The sequence below is a fragment of the Mauremys mutica genome, chromosome 7 (assembly GCF_020497125.1).
Source record: "Mauremys mutica isolate MM-2020 ecotype Southern chromosome 7, ASM2049712v1, whole genome shotgun sequence".
NCBI lineage: Eukaryota > Metazoa > Chordata > Testudines > Geoemydidae > Mauremys > Mauremys mutica.
The window spans coordinates 88,143-108,152 of NC_059078.1; the positions used below are offsets into that span (position 1 = coordinate 88,143).

Genomic DNA, 20,010 nt, shown 5'->3' on the forward strand with positions numbered 1-20,010 from the left:
ATGCTGCTGCAGTACTGACCCTACCCTTGTCACTGTACGCATTTTCCTCCTCAGTGAATGCATTCACACACACAATCTTAATGGTCTGACAGTTAATCATCTTTTATATTGTGAGATTGTTTACTACCTACCTCCTTAATCAACACATTAGTGGGATAGACAGTTAAGGCAAGATCTGTGAAGTAGCTAAATTCTGGGCTGCACTCAGCCTAGAGTTGGAGGCCAGGGCTGCATAGCCAGAGCCAGGGGGGTCAGTACCCGCTGCCCCACGGTCAGAGCCCGGGGCCACACGGTCAGGTTCCTTAGGTCCCACCCCTGGAGCCTGCTGCTCAAACCCCCTCCCCCCGATGTGGGTCAAGAACTCAACTTGCTCCTGCAGCATTGTGCCCCATCTCTCTCCAGAGGCAGTGCAGGGCAGCGCAGCGCATCCAGGAGCAACAAGGGGGAAGTGGGAGGGGACAATGCTTTGCCCCCCACCCATTGCCGCCCAGGAGGCTGTCATGGCTGGACAAAAAGCCCCTGCTGGCCGCATTACAGAAACCTTGCTCTAGTGGAACTCCTAAGGCAGGGGTTCTCAAACTGGGGGTTGGGGCCCCTCAGCGGGTTGCCAGGTTATAACCTGGGGGGTCACGAGCTGTCAGCCTCCACCCCAAATCCCGCTTTGCCTCCAGCATTTATAGTGGTGTTAAATATATAAAAAGATGTTTTTAATTTATTAGGGGGGTAGCACTCAGAGGCTTGCTATGTGAAAGGGGTCACCAGTTCAAAAGTTTGAGAACCACTGTCCTAAGGTGTGTGAAACAGTTTTCTGGAAGTGTCTCATGTTCTGGAGATTTCTAGATAAGTAAATGAAGATCATGGCATTTACATGCACTTGTTGGGGCCCGGATGTAGGTGGCCAGCTCTAGTGGTTGGAGCACAAGTTGGAGTTGGGCATCAGGTCAAGGATCAGAATCAGGGTCAGAGCCAGAATCAGGTTTGGGGAATCAAGCCAAGGGTTGGAGCCAGAGTTGGGGACTAGAGGTATGGAACCAGGAACAGGTCAGGAAAGCAGGAACAAAGAGCAAAGGAGGGAAACAGGATTCAGGAGTGAGGTAAGAAGGCAGGGTCCGATATAGCAGCCAGGTAGAGCCCAGTTGTGGAGACAACTTCCTGTGCCTCTCTTTGGTCAGGGCTTCCTTTTCAAATCCAATCAGAGGTCCTGGTGTTCCTACAATCAGGACCCAGAGGAGCCTCCTGATGTAGCTTCAGGTTTCATCATCTCTTTGGTCAATCAGTTAGTAGTGAGCTGCTGGGTGGGAGCTGGGAGCTGACAGCCAACTGGGAACCCAGCAGACCTGGTTCAAGACCCATGGGGTCATGACAGTACCCTCTCCCCTAGGGGTATCCTGTGGGGGGGTGCTGGACCAGGTTTCTCCGTGGTTTTTGTGGAACACCTTGAGTAGAGGCATGAATGTTTTCTGCCAGTTCCCATGTACGCGTCTTTGAGCCATACCCTTCCCAGTTGAATAGATACCAGAGTTTGTCTTACTTAAACTTGGAATTGAGGACCTCATCAATGATGTACTCTTCATGGCCTTGCACGCATACCAATGGAGGAGGTGATTGCTCCCACTGAGGGAAGGGGGTTTCTGTATATGTTTTCACATTGAAAGATGGAAAAGCAGATGGATCCTGAGGGTTGAGGCAGGTGGAGCTCAAAGGTGACTGGGATGATTTGTCATCAGATTCGATAGGGACCCAGGAACTAGGAATTTAGTTTGCAGGAAGGTCTGTCTGTACAAAGATGTTTTGTTGAGAGCTATACCTTATCCCATACTGAATAAGGGGGACTTGGTTGACTGTGCTGGTCTGCCTTTTATAATCCAGTTGTGCTTTTTCAAGATGGCCCTTCAGTCTCTCCCTGAGTCTGATGGATCTGTTGAATCCAATCTGATGCTGCTGGATTGGATGAGAGTACAGGTAATTTTGGGTGGAACTTGTAGTTTGCGAAGAAAGGGCTCTGACCTGTGGAAGCATGTTCTGCATATGGTAATAGTGAGGATCAGTCATTCTAATGGTAGTTGGTGTAGCATCATAGATACTGTTCCAAGATTTGGTTTACGTTCTGTGTTTGACCATTGGTCTGAGGATGTTATGCAGAAGAGAGGCATATATGGACCCACAGAATTTGCAGTGCCTCCCACGAGAACCAAAAGATGAATTGCATCCTTCAATGAGAGATAATGTTATTGGGGAGACCCTGGATATGGACAAACATGGGTTATCCAGAGCTGGACTGTTTCTTTGGATACAGGGAACAAAATGGGCCATTTTTGTAAGGTGGTCTGCAACTGTGAGGATGATCGTAAACCCACTGGACCCTGGCAGTTCTATAATAAAATCTAATGCGATAGTTGCTGAAGCCCTTGTTGAGGTTTCCAAGAGTTGAAGGAAGCCAAAGGGTTTACCATGTGGTGTCTTGGCAGGAGCACACATGTTGCAGGAATCAACAACTATGTTGTAGAATATTTTTGGAGCCACCACAAGAAACAGGATACCAAACATGGGGTTTTAAGGTGCCCCAGATGTTCCACTAGCAGGAAGTCATGGCATACTTGCAGTGCCTCCACATGTGGGGGACCAAGGGGAATGTAGATATGACCTTTCAGGAACATGACTCTCTCCTGAGTGTCATGTGGTTCTTTGTTTAGTGTGGCTAACTCATCAGAAGGTATTCTCAAAACAGAGGCAGAATGGATTATAGAAAATAAATCCTGTGGGGTGGCAGCATTCAGGAGATTATGGGGTTTAAGTATGTGAGATATTTCCTGGCTCAGACCCTTTTGATTGGTGTAATATTCTCCCTTTTGGGATAAGGTAGCAGCTTTGCCATTTCTAAGCCTTTGCCAGGACGGTAGGAGATAAAGAAGTTGAACCATGAAAAAGACATCCCCTCAAGGGGATGATGCCATTCTTTGAAGGCTTTTATGATTACTAGAAGTGCTTTGTCCAGGATTTTGCATTTCTTCTCTGTAAGGTTGAGTTTCTGGGAATAATAAGCACAGGAATGTAAAATCTGCTCTGCCCCTTGTCTTTGTGAGAGTACTGCTTCAATCACCATACTGGAGGTGTCTGCTTCTACAACAAACAACTGCATGGTGTCCGGGTGAACCAGTATAGGAGCAGTAGTAAAGGCTAGCCTTAATTGTTTGAAAGCAGTCTGGACCTCAGGAGGCCAATGGAACTGAACGTTCTTGTGGAGTAGGGCTGTGAGAGTTGTGATTTGCTTTGAGATGTTTGGGATGAACTGATGATAAAAGTTGGAAAAGCCTAAAAAGAGCATTGCAGGTCATGTACATTTTGAGGCACAACCCAAGTGCAAACACTTGCACCTTGCACGGATTCATCTTGATTCTTTCAGAAGACAGGATAAAACGCAGGAACTCTATAGTGGTTTGGTTAAAAGCAAATTTTTCTAATTTAGCATGAAGGCCATATTGACATAGTCTCTCTAAAATGTCATGACATGGAAATTATGCTGCTCTAAATTGTCAGAAAAAATGAGTATATTGTCAAGAGACACTACAACATATTTCAAGTATCAAAAGGGTAGCCGTGTTAGTCTGGATCTGTAAAAGCAGCAGAGAGTCCTGTGGCACCTTATAGACTAACAGAAGTTTTGGAGCATGAGCTTTCGTGAGTGAATATATGCATCCGACAAAGTGGGTATTCACCCACAAAAGCTCATGCTCCAAAACTTCTGTTAGTCTATAAAGTGCCACAGGACTCTGCTGCTTTTACAACATATTTGTTTACTATATCCTGTAACACATTACTGAAGAAATGTTAGAAAATGCCCCAAGCGTTTGTTAGACCAAATGGCATTACTGAATACTTGAAGTGGCATAACAGAGCCTAAATGCTGTTTTCCATTCATTTCCCACTGTAATACACATGAGGCTGTAGGCCCCCGAAGGCCTAGCTTTGAAAATGTTCAGGCAGTCCCCATGTGATCTAGCAACTTGGGAATTAGGGGCAGCAGTATTGATTCCTGATTGTGATTTGATTCAAGGTTTGGTAATCTAGGCAGAGCCAGAGGTTCAGTGCTTTGGGTTCTGACATAGCATAGATTTGCTCAAATGAGACCTGCACTGCTGGTTGCAAATCTATTGGGTAATCACAAGTATAGGATATTAATTGATAAACTATCATAATGTGTATACACAAGAGGGCAGAATTAAGACTGTGCAGACAATCTTAACTCTGACTTTTTCTGACTTTAGTGTTTTTTGGTACAGTCTTATTGTTTGTTTGGTGGAATCATATGAAAATGTGGGGTTCCAGAGAGGAAACAGCAACATATGAAGCTGGAGGCCCTTATGTGAAAACACTCTAGTGGGTGTAGAGTTTCTAACAATCTGCAAGAAAGGGACTGCAAGATTATGGAATGACACGGCTGACTATAAGTGTTTTTTCTCCTAAGTCTCGACCTCAAGGGTTAATGCTTGTAACAAACCCTCCCACCCCCTCACCCCCGCAAAAAAGTAAAATAATGTAATATAATCGGAAAGTTAACAATAAAACTCCCCAGGTAAGAGATTCAGCAAAGTCTTTCTAGCCCTGGGGGTGGAACCCTCCCTTTTTGAAGGTATTCTCTTGCCTCTGCCTCCCAAGCAAGCCATATTTATAGTCTTCCCTTCTCAGCCCCTGTGTAAAGAGAAGGAGAAGTTGGGTGAAAGTTTACTTCTGATTTACTGATAATATTTTTGCACCCCATTACACAGATGTATAAATCTTAATAGTAAAGCCACAGAGTTGCTTTATCTGTGTAAAGAGTAGTATTTATTTATTTTTGTAGGCTATGCTTGTTCGTGTGATGCTTGTCTATGCTTGTGCTGTTCGAGGTCAATTGCCAGATCTAAAAGTATCTGTATTACTTGGGCTGGAAATATGTCATGGCAAATTAAAGACAAAGTTTGCTCTCTTTTCCTATCTGCCAGCACATAGATGGACACTGCTCAACCTATTTTCCCTCTTGTCCTCCTCTCTGCCCTGGCTGCTGGGAAGGGGCTTTCTACTCTCCTTTACACAGCCTTGGCTGCTGGGACGTGGGATTAGTGGGGTTGGGGATGGAGAAGGAGACAAAAGGAGTATCAAGGAGACTTGAGTCGCAAAGCATAGTGTATAAAAGAGGAAATATAAGAAGACAGAAGTATAGCTGTGAAGATTCTTAAAGGCCAACACAAAGAATGTGAATTGATGTGGTAAAACGTAGGGCATCAATGAAGTATCTTCACGTAGGGGAGATACTGTTGGAGGCTTTCCACTCTTTCCTCCATTTCCCTCCATCCTCTGACAAGGGAAGTGGGTATCTCTGTAGCTTTCTCCTTGTTCATATGTAACCCAGCTCCACTTCTCCATCTCTTTATGTGGTGTGGGAATTATAACCCTAAGAGCATCCCAGTGCCAGAGGGGAAGGAACTCACTGGTATCAGGTAAGGAGTGACCAATTCAATGTACCCCAACTCACTATGCTTATAATGTGTATCTAAAAGTAGTCATGTAAAATGTATCATTGGAAAATTAATAACTCAGTCATTAATATTCTTGAATGGTGCATGCCCAGGGATGTATAAACAATTATAAATATGTGCTAGAATTATATTCTTAAAATGTGTTTGGCAAGCAATGCAAAAACACAGGCTGTCTTAGACAAAGGAATATGTATTTGCTTCTCTATCCAGCCCAGTCATCAGGCAGAGACAATGAAGGTCTAATTACAAATTAGGTAAACAAAGATATCAAGCTAACAAGTGGGGGAGGAGACAGCATGGCATCTAAACCGCAGTGGGAGAGGGTTTCTTGGTCTGAGTTTTACTTTTAAAAGAATACATTGCAAAGGTTTACTGGTCTATAAAGACAGTGGCTGAATCCTAAGTGAAAAGCAATTGAATCAATTGCTTGTATACAATATTACTGTATTATAAAACTGTTTTAAGCAAGGTCTTTTCTGGAAGCTAATGACACGCTGGTGATTAATGTTGTTGTGAATTGTCTGCATTAACACTACATAAGGAGTTATGGATACCCATTAATAATATGCTTTACAGTCTTTGACCAAGCCAAGGAGGAAACGGTTCCCTCCCATATAGGAGGGAAGCACCTATCTCCCTGTCTCCAATGAGATTAAGCAAGGTCTGACCAAAAACAATGGAAGACCCATTTACATAGAAATCAGTAAGGTGATGGGAAGTCCATAGGAAGGGAAGAACAGCATGAGGTCATCCTGCTTCTTGAAACAAGGTCAATGAACTTTGGAAGATATAAGCAAGGACAGAAGCCGTCTTTGGCATCCATCACTAGACACACATAAGGGAGAAGAACTCTTGCAAGCTGAGGCCTGGTCTACACTGGGGGGGGGGAGGGGAGGATCGATCTAAGATACGTGATTTCAGCTACGAGAATAACATAGCTGAAGTTGACGTATCTTAGATGGACTTACCTCCCGTCCTCATGGCATGGGATCGATGGCCGCGGCTCCCATGTCGACTCTGCTTCTGCCTCTCACCCTGATGGAGTTCCAGAGTCAACGGGAAGCGTGTTCCGGGATCGATTTATCACATCTAGATGAGACGCGATAAATCGATCCCCAATGGATCGATCGCTACCTGCCAATCAGTGGGTAGTGTGGACATACCCTGAGAAAGTTGAGTCCTTCAGCCAAAGGAGGGGGCGGGAGGGGTTGAAGTCTCTGGAAACTGCATATAGGTGAGACACCTGCATAGGCAAAGATATTTCCTAGATTGACAAGGAAAATCAGTCCTTTGTGCTTCTGTGGAAGGTTCTGACTAAGAGAGTTATCAATGGCTGGGGGGGAAAGATTGGTAAGAAATCTACTTTGAACAAAAACTTTATTTTACGTCTTAGCCACACACTAGAAGGCATATTCTGTTTTGTTTTACTTGTAACTTTTTTTATCTTCATTCCTTATACTTGAACTCACTTAATCCTATGTATATTTTGTTAATAAATTTGTTTTATTTTTATTTTATTATAAACAGCTCAATGCTGTGTTTGAAGGGAAGGGTGTATTTGCCACAGTTAAGATAATAAGCTGTATGTGCTTTTCATAGAATCATAGGACTGGAAGGGACCTCGAAAGGTCATCTTTTACAGTCCCCTGTGTTTTGTTTCTTTAAAAAAGCAACACACATTATTATTTCCTCTGAAGTGCCCAGGAGAGGGCTGGACACTTCAAGGCACGTAGTTTTGTGGAAATTCAGGACTGGAAGTGTGTTGGGGTCACCTTGCTGGTTGGAAGCCAGAGTGGGGTTGTGGGTCACAGTTGGTGAATCAGGACTGGCTGCATAGCACACAGATACTCATGGTGTAAGCTGCATACTTGTTGCTTATTGTGAGCATCCCAGGCAGAGAACTATAGTAGCAAAAGATTGTGAGGCACTCAGGGTTATAGGGCGAGAGGTGATACAACCCCTCACTGGTGATCTGGATTGCATCTTGAACCCTGTGACAGGGATATATTAACAGTTCTCTATACATGCTCTCACTCTTGCACTCGGAGAAAAGGATCATGGACAAAGTGAAGAAATGGGTCTTGGCAGCTCCAGTGCTCCCAAGTCTTTGTGCTGAGTTTAGACCAGGGGTCTCAAACACGCAGCGGCCTGCGCCCCCCCCCCCAGCCTACCTCCAGGCCAGGGGTGGGCAAACTACACCCGCGGGATTGTCCCCCTCGATCCCCACGCGTCTCCGTGAAGCGGCTGGTATCACGTCCCTGCGGCCGGCGGGGGGGGGGGGAGGAGGAGGAGTAGAGGGCTCCATGTATTGCCCTGGCTTCTAGGCACACACACACACCCGCAGCTCCCATTGGCTGGAAACGGGGAACTGCGGCCAATGGGAGCTTCGGGGGAGGTACCTGGAGGCGCAGCAAGCAGTGCGCGGAGCCCTGCGTCGTCGTCCTCCAGGGGCCTCAGGGACATGGTTCCAGCTACTTTACAGAGTGAGGCCAGGGCCGGGGCCGGGGCCGGCAGCCTGCCCTGGCCCCAGTGTGTGCCGCTGCCACCCCAGAGCCCAAAGCCCCCCTGCCCCCTAACTCCCTGCCCTGAGCCCCCTGCTGCACCCCACACCCCAACCCCATGCCCTGAGCCCCCTGCTGGCACCCCAACCCCCTGCTGCACCCCAATCCCCTACCCTGAGCCCCCTGCCTGCACCCCAACCCCCTGCTGCACCTCAACTCCCTGCCCTGAGCCCCTGTCACACCCCTCGTGCTCCCTCTGGGAGCAGGGAGGGGGCGGAGTTGGGGTGGGGACTTCAGGGAAGGGGTTGGAAGAGGCGGGGCCTCATGGAAGGGGTGGAGTAGGGGCAGGGACGGGGCAGCGATGGGGGTGTGTGTTAGTGATGCGGCCCTCGGGCCAATGAACTAGCCCTCATGTGGCCCTCGTGGTCATTTGAGTTTGAGACCCCTGGTTTAGACCATCTATACTTTGCATGATGCTCAGGGAGAAATATAGGGAAAGAAAATGAGGAAACCAAGAACAGACCCAAGAGAGGAATATAGCGATGCCTAGAGAAGGGAGAGAAGAGGAGGAGGATACACCTGAAACCACCATTTAAAAAAATTGGTCAGCTACATTGGAGAAGAGAACCAAGAGAGGACAGAGTCACAGAAGCCCACAGAAGCCAGAGGCTTGAGTAAGAAAGGGGAGATTCACTATGTGGAAAGGAGTCAAGGAGAATAATTAGGGAAGAGATATCCTTGGTTGCAGCACTCTTTGCTGCAATTAGGGAAGAGATATCCTTGGTTGTACTGAGCAGGTTGTGTGATGCTCCTCAGGGATATCTAGGTTTCTGAGGCACCCCACCACCACCTGCCCTTAGCATGAGGCAGCCATGTCTTTGCCTGCTGTGAATCAGCTCCCTGAATCCAGCAGCTTCTGGCAACACAAGCACTACTTTCCAGACCGTTGCAGGTCTCACTGTCTGTATAGACAGTGATAGGCACACACCTATGAGTCCTTGGAGCATTACCTGCTGCACCCAATCTCTTACCCATGGAATACTCACAAAATTACCAGGCCCAATGTTCTCAAAGGAACAGAACACACCAGTTTGTAAGATTCAGCTCTCGATTGCCACCTTGTGGTAACACCGCAGAACTTAGATATATTTATAATGAAAACAAAAATACGTTTGTCGTCAAAGATTCTAGTAATAGTGAGTAAGAATATTGGGAACACATGGTTACATATGAGACAAAATTTTAACACTTTCTAGAGACTAAATTTAAACAGGTTAACTTCCTGTTTGCAGTGTTGTTGTAGCTGTATGGGTATGAGATATGAGAGAGACAAAGTAGGGGAGCGAATATCTTTTATTGGGCTAACTTCTGTTGGTGGAAGTTACAAGCTTTTGAGCTATGCAGAGGTCATCGGGTCTGCAGAAAGAAGCAGAGTGTCCGGAGATTAACCTCCTGGCTAAAGGAGTTTTATCTCACCCAAAGTTCTCTTCAGTGTTTTCAACCTAGGCTAGCTGAGATCCCTTATTCATTTTTATACTTCCTCAGTGAAGGGTGTTTGGGAGTCTTCTGTGCCCCCAAATAGAGTTAAGAAAACTTTTGAAGTGTGCCCACCAGAAAGGGTTCCCCCCCCTCCTGCTTTTCTCTTCCTGTTAGATTTTTTTTTTCTCTGAAGGCCTCACAATCCTTCATCTGCATTCAGCTCAGACTGGTGGTAAGAAGCCCATTCTGAATGAGGCAATACTCAGTTTACTTGTGAACATATAGATGAGTAAACATCTGTCATCTGACAGAAAACCAGTTTTCACCTTTGCTGGTGACCAGTACCTACAGACTTTTAAAGAACATATTTTCAGTATGTATACATAACTCCTTACCTTGTATTTGTATATACATTTTACAATGATTTTGATGACCAGAGTGACACAGCCCTCACACGATACTCTCTGGTGAACTAAAATGTATACAGCAGACCCATGTGAGGCCTGTAACCCCTCTGCACCTCCTTGTCAATTGGCATTAAGAAGTTCTTGGGTCACAGGCAGTGATTACAATTACTTTATTGGGGACTGTTTTAGTGGAATGGAGGGGATCTAGGAGAAAGTTGTAAAAGCTAAGGCATCAGAAATGCATAGTATGCTCAAGTTTCAAGATGAAATCTGGTTAAATTAGTAACTTTATTTGGAGTTTATAGGATAGGCATTAGAGCTTTATTTAGACTTGGAAGGATTTTTGTGTGTGTGTGTGTGCGTGCGCGCATGCACACAAAAGCTATGATTAAAAAGTTATTTAGGTTGCAAAGTCACTGAAATACACCTCTACCTTGATATAACACTGTCCTTGAGAGCCAAAAAAATCTTACCGTGTTATAGGTGAAACTGTGTTATAGTGAACTTGCTTTGATCCATTGGCGTGCGCAGCCCTGCCCCCCGGAGCACTGTTTTACCGCGTTATATCCAAATTCGTGTTATATCAGGTGGCATTATATCGAGGTAGTGGTGTATTAGGAAATGCTATATTTAAGGTTGTCTTTGCCAATGTATATTTGCCCCCTTGTGCATATGCACAAAATGCAGTCTTTAGTTATATGATCACATACTATTTTTCCATGGGACTCTTGCTTTATTCGATGCACATCATGGATGGTGCTCGGGGAATCTTCATTCAGTGTGTGGTCCCATACCTCACATGTAATCTTAAAAGAATCTTAAGGTTGAAAAGCCAAGCACTCAAAAGTTAGGAAATATTATAATCAAGGTTACTTCTTCCCCCGTGTGCATGTGCATTATGGTAGAGACTTCAATTATGTGATTCTGCATCTTGGCAGGGGGTTAGACCAGATGAAACTTGCGGTCCCTTCTAACTCTATGATTTGGTGCTCACATACAATTTTTTCACAGGTCCACTTCTTCATTCTATGCTCAAAGTGGACAGTGCTCAGTGAATGATTCAGGGTAGTATACTGAATGAGACTAGCTGTTGCCTGTAGGGTCCCTGCCTCATTTTCTGCCAAAGTTGGAAGGTGTGTAGTGAAAAAGGAAGGGAACTGTAAGAAGAAAGAATGATCTTGTATCTAAGGCAGTTAATTGCATGTCAGTATGTCTGGATCTGCTGCAGACTTCCTGTGACATGCTAGGCAAGTCACTTAAACCAGAATGTTTGCAGTTGTTGTTATCTCTGTTTTACAGATAGTGAAACACATGCTCCAGAAGAGCAAGTGACTCATCCAAGGTTTCATAGCAAGTTGGTGTTGGAACCAGTCCCCTGACTTCCAGATGTAACTCTAATCCACTAGCCTATAGTGTCAGCTGGGAAATGACTCATAGAAAGATTAAGGGCCAAAGTTCCATAAGTATCCACTAATTTTAGATGTATCAATGATTGGGTGCCCAGCTTCAAACTGTCAGCCTTGTTTTTAGAATTGTTGAGCATTCAAAAGTGCAACTGAAGTTAGTGGGTGCCATGGATACCCATCACTTCTGAAAAATTGGTCCAAATTGCATCAAATATGGCAGTGTGTCCTAGCGGATAGAGTACTGGACTGGGACTTAAGAGACCTGGATTCTACTCCCAGCTCTGCCATTGGCCTACTGGGCAAGTCAGTTCACCTCTCCAACTCAGTTTCACTATGTGTAAAATGGGATAATGATACTTACTTCCTTTATAAAGCACTTTGAAACCCATGGATGAAAAGCACTATATAAGAGCTAGGTACTATTATTATTTTCAAGTTCAGCATCCACTTACTGAGTGTCCATGCAAATTTGGCCTTAATCCTTTTTTGCCTAAGTTCCCCTTCTGTTACATGGTGCTAATAATACCTCCCCATGTCACAAAGATGCAAAGATAAACTCTATATTTCTCATATTCAGATATATGGTGATAACAGAGAAAGGTCTGTGAGTAAATTAATGATTCTGTATTTAGCAGAGAAAGTATTGAATTTAAAAAGAAATATTGAATGCTTTCCTTCATTTGCTGAGCTGTGTCCTTTCAGGGCACAGAATGAGGTAGAGGTCCAGTGGAAAAAATCTAGATGTGGATCTTGTCATTAAAGACAGTATGTACTATGGGGCCTGTGATAGGGTGTTCCAGGCCTTTGTGGCCCCTGCTGGAGGCACTACTGCTCTGCCACACCCCAGGAAGCAGCAAGGTTGAAGGAAAAGAGCAGCAAAGGTGAGTCCTCCAGGCCTGCTTAGAGAGACTTCACTGGAGCAGCTGTCTGAAAAGCTAGAGAGAACTGGTCCTTCAAGGGCTAGAAGGGCTAGCAACAGCCAGTCACAGCCCAGCAGGCTCAGATAAAAGGAGCTACAGGGCCTTAGCAGTTCTGTTCCAGGCTGACACCAGAAGGGCAAGGAACGGTGTTCTTCTCTGGCCAAAGGAACTTGAGGGATAGCCAGAGTTTTGCTTTCTGACTGCATTTTGAAATCTGTGTTTGCAGAGAGAGAGAGCGAGGATGTAAGAACCTTAATCCTGAGATAAGGGTGAAGCTAAAAGGGCCAGGTAGGAAGAGGCCCTGGGAAGAAGCAGCAACAAATTGAATCAAATAGTATGTGTCAGCTGTTTGTAGGGTCTAGGGTGACCAGACAGCAAATGTGAAAAATTGGGACGGGACGGGGGGGAGGTAATAGGAGCCTATATAAGAAAAAGACCCAAAAATAGGGACTGTCCCTATAAAATCAGGACATCTGGTCACCCTAGTAGGGTCCCTGGTTTGGAACCTGGAGTAGTGGATAGGCACAGGTTCCCCTACTGGCCCCGGTGTAAACCCTAAGAAGGGGACAAACCAGGGCCGGTGCAACCTATTAGGCAACCTAGGTGGTCGCCTAGGGTGCTAGGATTTGGGGGCGGCATTTTCTTCAGCGGCAACCGGATCTTCGGCCGCCCCGGTCGCCACCGGCATTTAGGCGGGGGGGCGTGGGGAGGGCCCCCTGCAGCAAGTAAGGGGAGGGGGGCAGCACTCAGGGGAACTCCCCGCCCCAGCTCACCCCTGCTCCGCCTCCTCCCTGAGCACGCCGTCGCTGCTTCACTTCTCCCGCCTCCTAGGGTTGCGGCGCCTAAGCTGATTGGCGCCGCAAGCCTGGGAGGCAGGAGAAGTGAAGCAGCAACGGCGTGCTCAGGGAGGAGGCGGAGCAGGGGTGAGCTGGGGCAGGGAGCTGCTGCACGGCTCCCCGGGCCGGGGAGGGGAGCTACCATTGGGGGGGTGCCTCAGGGCAAGGCGGGGAGCTGCCGCAGGGCTCAGGGAGGGAGTGGAGCAGAGGTGATCTGGGGTGGGGAGCCGCTGCACGGCTCCCCGGGGGGGGGGGCGCCTCAGGGCGAACGGGGGCAGGGAGCTGCCGCAGGGCTCGGGGACGATGCAAAGTGGAAGTTTCACCTAGGGCACAAAACATCCTTGCACCGGCCCTGGGACAACCCTTATTTGGGAGCCTGAACAAAGGGCTGATTTTAAAGGGCTCAGAGCTGGGGCTGAAGACCTCAGTGAGGGCAAATAGACTGTTTAATTATTGGACTCTTTAATACTCCAGAAGGAGTTCATTTGGCTTTTGTGACTTGCCAGAGGGCCGGGCAACTGAAGAACTGCTAAGGTTATCTGCCAGCCTACAAGGGGTTCCAAAGATGAGAAAAGGACTGTGGTATACCACCCAGACACTATGAGGTGCTCAAGAGGTGAGGTGTTTTTTAACTTCTGATTGCTTGACTTTGAAACTTTAACCATTCCTTTTTAACGTAAGGAATTTTTTTATATTTCATTTACAGATCACATTATTGTAGTACCCAGAGGCCGCAGTTAGGATCAGGGCTTCTCTGTGCTAGATGTTGTACAAATACAAAGGCTGACATGGAGCTCACAGCCTAGGAACACAAGTGTTATATGTAGGCTGGGGAAGAAGGAGATAATCAAGTAGTCCAAATGTGTATATGCATTTAAAATGTTATAGTTTTTTTAATTTCTTAAATGTTGACTCTTTAGCTTAGTCATTAAATGTTGGGTGACTTGTAGGCCACGCAGCAGAAATGGGTCTTGAAAAGGAATATGAAGGAGAGGATAGTAGTTTTATGGGTGTGTTCAGGGAGGGCTTTCCATTCACTTTAATTTGAGTGACATATGCTGAAATTCTCATGCTGCCTGTACTAAAACATCCTTGGAATTTCAAAACATTATAAATGACAATTTACTAATGCCACCAGTGTTGCTGCCAACACAGGAACACTAGATTAGACCTTATCCTAACAGATAAAGAGGAACTTATCACAGAATTAGAAGTTAATGGTAGTTTCAGTACAAGTGATCATGATCACATTTATAAGGTGCAAGCAGAATAAAGTCCAGACCAGTAATATACAGTTGGTGCTTTAATAGGACCAATTTTACAAAGCTGAAAACAGTTATGAACCAAGGCAACTGGGAGGAAGAATTTAATCCGAAAAATCTCAATGATAATTGGACATCATCTAAGAATACCTTACTAGATGCCAAAAAAGCCTGAATCCCACAACTGAGGAAGAAAGCAGTGCTGGTTATAAAAAGCAACCTAGTTTAGAGAGGACATGAAGGGAGCTATGTGTCTGTCAAAAGACAGAGAGAGAGAGAGATGTATGAAAATTGATAAGAGAAGCCAAGGGACACAAGGCAAAATCTATGGCCAGCAGAGTTAAGGACAATAAAGACGAGTTTGTTAAATTATATTGGGAACAAAAAGAATCCTGACAATGGTAGTGGTCCATTAATAGATGAAAATGGTAGAGTTATCAATCATAATGCAGAAAAGGAAGAAGTGTTCAGTAAATATTCCTGTTCTGTATTTGGGTAAAAGCAGATGATGCAGTCTTGTCATCTGGTGATAACACTCCTTCCATTCCACTAGTATTTATGGAGGATGTAAAACAGAAGCTACTAAAGTTAGATATTTTTAAATCATCGGGTCCAGATAATTTGCATCCAGAAGTTTTAGAAGAACTGGCTGAGGAGCTTGCTGGCCCATTAATGCTGATTTTTCAATACATCTTACTGGAAGAAAGCTAATGTTATGACAATTTTTAAAAAGGGTAAATAGGATGACCTGGATAATTATAGGCCTGTCAGCACAATGTCAATCCTAGGCAAGAATGAAGCATCTGATATAGGACTCAATTAATAAAGAACCTAAAGGACGGTAATTTAATAAATGAAAATCAACATGGATTTATGGAAAATAGATCCTGTCAAGCTATCTTCATATTTGTTTTACATTATGAAATTACAAGTTTGGTTGATAAAGGTAATAGTGTTGACGTAATATACTTAGAGAAGTCAAAGACATTTGACTTGGTACTGCACAACATTTTGAATAAGGACTGGAATGATATAAAATTAACATGGCACACATTAAATGGATTAAAAACTGACGAACTGATAGATCTCAAAATGTAACTGTAAACAGGGAATCGTCACTGAGTGAGTCTGTTTCTAGTGGGGTCCTGCAGAAAATGGTTCTTGGCCCTTCACTTACACTATTTACCATCTTTATCAATAAATTGGAATAAAACATAAAATCATCGCTGATAAAGTTTGAAGATGACATAAAAATGTGGGAGTGGCAGATAATGAAGAGGACAGGTCACTGATTGAGAATGATCTGGATCACTTGGTAAAATGGGCACAAGCAAACATTATGCATTTTAATATGACTAAATGTAAATATATACGTCTAAGAACAAAGAATGTAGGCCATACTTACAGGATGGAGGACTCTATCCTGGTAAACTGTGACTCTGAAAAAGTTTTGGGGTTCATGGTGGCTAATAAGCTGAACATGAGCTCCCAGTGCAAAGCTGTGGCCAAAAGAGCTAATGTGATCCTGGGGTGCATAATGGAGGAATCTCAAGCAGGAATAGAAAGGTTATTTTACATCTGTATGTGGCTTTGGTGTGACCACTGCTGGAATACTGTGTCCAATTCTGGTGCCCACAGTTCAAGAAGGATGTTGATAAATTGGAGAGCGTTCAGAGGAGAGTCATGAGAGAGATTAAAGGATTAGAAAACATGCCTTACATTGATAAATACATTAAGCTCCTTGAGTCTATCTTAACAAAAAAAGAGAAGGTTACGGGGTGACTTGATTGTCTATAAGAACATACATAGGGAACAAATATTTAATAATGGGCTCTTCAGTCTAGCAGAGAAAGCTATAACATGATCCAGTGGCTGGAAATTAAAGCTAGACAAATTCAGACTAGAAATAAGGCATACATTTTGAATGGTGAGAGTAATTAACTAATGGAACAATTTACCAAGGATCATGATGGATTCTTCATCACGGACAATTTTTAAAACAAGATTGGATTTTTTTTTAAAAGATCTGCTGTAAGAATTACTTTTGTTGAAGTTCTCTGGCCTGTGCTGTACAGAATATCAGACTAGATTATCATAATGGTCTCTTCTGGGATTAAAGTTTATGAATCTATGTAAAAGAAGCAGAGTAGAAGAAAGTTTGCAGATTCTTGTTTGAGAAGCAAACACATGGGTGGTTGAAGCTAGCATTGTAAGTGGGCTACAGGGTAAAGCAGTAAGAGAACAGCAGTGGATAAATACTGAGGGACAGAGCTGTGAAGGGCTTGCTGGTGAGGAGAAAACATTGGAACTTGATATAATGGAAGAGGGGAAGCCAATGGAGTGATTCAAAAGGAGATTAAGTGATTGTAGTCAGTGAAGATCAAGGAAGATGATCAATTAGCTGTGTTTTGTTTGGGTCAGGTAATGTAGATGGGTCAGTTTGAGTCAGACAGTGTATCATGGAAGGCCAGAGAGGAGGCAATTTTGGTAATCCAGATTTGGGAGATGAGGGCCTGGACAAGTTTTAGCAATATAAAAAAAAAAAAAGAAGAGAATGGACTCTCAAAATATTCTGGTCAAGATACAGACCAAGCCTGGGTGTTTTGTGTGAGAGAGGACTCTTAGGTTATGGTACTATTTGACAGGAAAAGATGATGGTGTCAGTGTTGACAGAATGAAGGTAAGGAGAGAGAATTTTGGAGGAAAGCGCAGTGCACGCAGCCACATTAATTTCAAATTGCCCGAGACATCCACGAGGTGTCATCAGAGGAACAGACTGAGATGCAGGACTGCATGGAGGCAGACATCAAAAGTGGAAAGGTAGATTGGAGAGTCATTGGTGTAACGATGGTAATTTAAAGCAATGGGAACACATAAGATGATCCACAGATAGATTGTAAAGGGAGAAGGGGAGGATACCAAGGACAGACCTATATGTGACAAATCTCTGCACAACAAAGCTTAAAGTGTAATTCTTGGTCATCGTTTTTAGTCTTTAATTTTCACTGGAAATTACATCTCAGATTGTTATAACTAGATTTGACTAAGGAAATCTGACACTAAAATAAGACATTTCTGAGATAGAAATGATTCCAGGACACAGCTGAGGTATATTAAATTCCACTATAGTTCTGTCCATAGAGGAAAACGTATGTATACACCAAACCAAGTATTTAATTTGTAGATGTAGACTTCAGTGTGATTTTATAATTGCACATCACATCTTCTTCAATATGTTGTGGTTTTTGCAGGAAGAGAAGAGGTACCGAACTGCCTATTTAAGTGCAGAGGAATCTGAGCGGGAAAAATTCTCTCTCTTCTCTGCAGCTGTGAGGGAAAGCCATGAAAAAGAGAGAACAAGAGCAGAAAAAACGAAGAACTGGTCCATTATTGGCTCTGTCCTGGGAGCTATTATCGGTGTCCTTGGTTCCACCTATATCAACCGAGTAAGGCTGCAAGAATTAAAAGCCTTAGTTCTTGAAGCACAGAAGGGACCGATAAGCTTACAGAAGGCCATCAAAGAACAGGCGTCCAGCCACTACATACAACAGAAGGATCTCAGTGACCTCATTGTGACCCTGAGGAACATGTTGGAAGCTGGGACTGGGACAGAAGGGACGAGTGCATCATTAAAAACAGACCCTCTTTTAGTTTCTTTAAAAGAACATCTAAACTACTCTAAACAAGTCAGTTCCTGCATGGGGAGTTTACAACAGCAGCTTAGCACCCTGGAAGAAAGTTTAGGACAAATGACTGCTGAGGTACAAAATGTTAAACATGCAGTTCATTCTAGACCTGTGGAAAGAGTGGTTCTTGGCTCTTCAGCTGAGGTAAAGGGCCAGGCCTTAGCCATGCAGGATGTGATTCTAGAATTGTGTGATGCAGAGCGGAGACTGGAAACGCAAATCAAGAAAAATTCAGTCTTCAGCACTGCACTAACCTGCACTGTGTTTGCTGTTACTCTTCCTGTGCTATACCTTTTATTGAAAGGAAATTAGTCTCCAGTGGCGAGAAACATAATTTACTAGGGTAATAAAATTACATTTGCACCCTAAACACTGGGAGTTAGTGCCAGTCAAAAATCTGTATTAACAGTTTCTAATCTTGCTTTCTCCATAATTCATAGAAATGGAAAATACATTTGAACATTTAGTCCTTCCCCCCTCGGCAGGCTTACTTTTTGCTGTATTTTTTTTTCCTCTAGTGATTTGTACAGTCAAGTTTAAATGTCTCAAGCAATGAGAATTCCACAACTTCATTTTGGTAGATTCTTCTGCCATCGTCTTTTCTAGTTTATTCTGCAGTCCTGTAGAGCTTACTCTGAGAGACTGTTCCTCATGTTCAGTTTTTGGTTTTTTTTTAAACTTTTCATTATTTGTGTTTATACCCTTTGGCTTCCATATATAATTCTCCCCCATTCACGCTTATTACCTATCCTATTGATTTTTCAATTTGTCCATACCCAAAACTCTGCTGGACAATTTACCAAACAAATAAAAATGTCTGCCATGAAGATTATCTAAATTTTTAAATAGGGTACAGTGAGTGGAAGTGACAATAGGGATGGGATGTCTAAGGAAGGATGAAGGTTATAGCAATATGATCTTGTGATTACCCATTTAAGGTGTGTGTACAGCTTGAGGATGCAATTAAAATATTTGGTAACTTACTGACTCACTTCTATTACTAATTTATATAGTGTCTCAAAAGTGTGCTTGATGCTTTAGCTGCCTAATTATAGACTGTTCCCAGTCCCAAAGAGTTTAGAACCTAAATAGATGACAGATAACTAAATGATGAGAGGACAGGTGCAGATATACAAATGTGATTGAGATGTTTGGCACATGACTGTTGCATCCCCTTTTGCTGATTCAAGTCTATCCCATGCTTTCCCTGCAGCCCTTATCCATCACTCGCTACCCAGAACAGGTCTACACTATAAAGTTTTGCTGGCATTGCTTTGTCAGTCAGGGGTGTGGGCAAAACAAAACAAAACAAAACACACTCTTGGTAACATTGCTATGCTGGCAAATCCCCTAGTGTAGACACAGCTATGGAGACAGAATAGTGCTTCTCTCGGCATCATAGGTGCCGACTCCGTGGGTGCAACCAGGGCTGGAGCCACAGCCCCAGCCAGAGATCAGTAGTTCCTGAGCAGCCCATCCCCACAGATCAGCTAGTAGATGGCTGCATTGATCACCTATGAGCTGTTCAACTTTTGTAGCCCCTGGGCCTTGCTTCAGCCCTGGGTTGGGGGTGGGGCCCCTCCTCCTCCTCCAGCAGCCTCAGGGAGCTGCTCCAGCCAGGGTTAGGGTTGGGTGAGGGGGGAGCCCAGGGTTCCTTCTGCTCTGCAGAAGCCCCACCTGATCAACAGCGGTGAGCCCCTGCTCACCTGGGTCGCCCCGCCTCCTACCTAGCTCTCCTGGACAAGCTCCAGCTCCCAGCCAGCTCCAACAGAGTTTTTCAAAATGTGATTTAAAAGCTCTTCCCCTTTCCTCAATTTTCTGTCTCTTGAGTCTTGTGAGTGACATCATTTCACTTGTTCTCCTGTTAGCATAGGCTTTGTCTGGACTACCATTTGTCCTCCTGTTGTAATTGATTGCCAATTGCTTGTTAAGTGATTGTAAATGCTAATCTAGACTTTGCAAAGTATCAGGACATGGTGGCTCAGCCTCAGGCAAAC

The 20,010-nt window shown here is 44.3% G+C and overlaps 1 protein-coding gene across 4 annotated transcripts in view; it reads left to right on the forward strand.

Moving 5' to 3' along the window:
• The window catches only part of CCDC51 (coiled-coil domain containing 51), a 33,153-nt gene extending 14,157 nt beyond the window's left edge, over positions 1 to 18,996 (forward strand). For 3 of the 4 annotated variants that reach the window (XM_045025041.1, XM_045025039.1, XM_045025040.1), the window contains exon 4: positions 17,579 to 18,996. In XM_045025041.1, coding sequence (XP_044880976.1) covers positions 17,579 to 18,325 — 747 coding nt within the window. In that variant the 3' untranslated portion in view covers positions 18,326 to 18,996. Of the gene's footprint in view, positions 1 to 5,436; positions 5,478 to 13,571; positions 13,682 to 17,578 lie in introns of all 4 variants that reach the window. The other variant, XR_006581189.1, reaches the window with a different exon arrangement.
• The last annotated feature ends 1,014 nt before the right edge of the window (positions 18,997 to 20,010 follow it).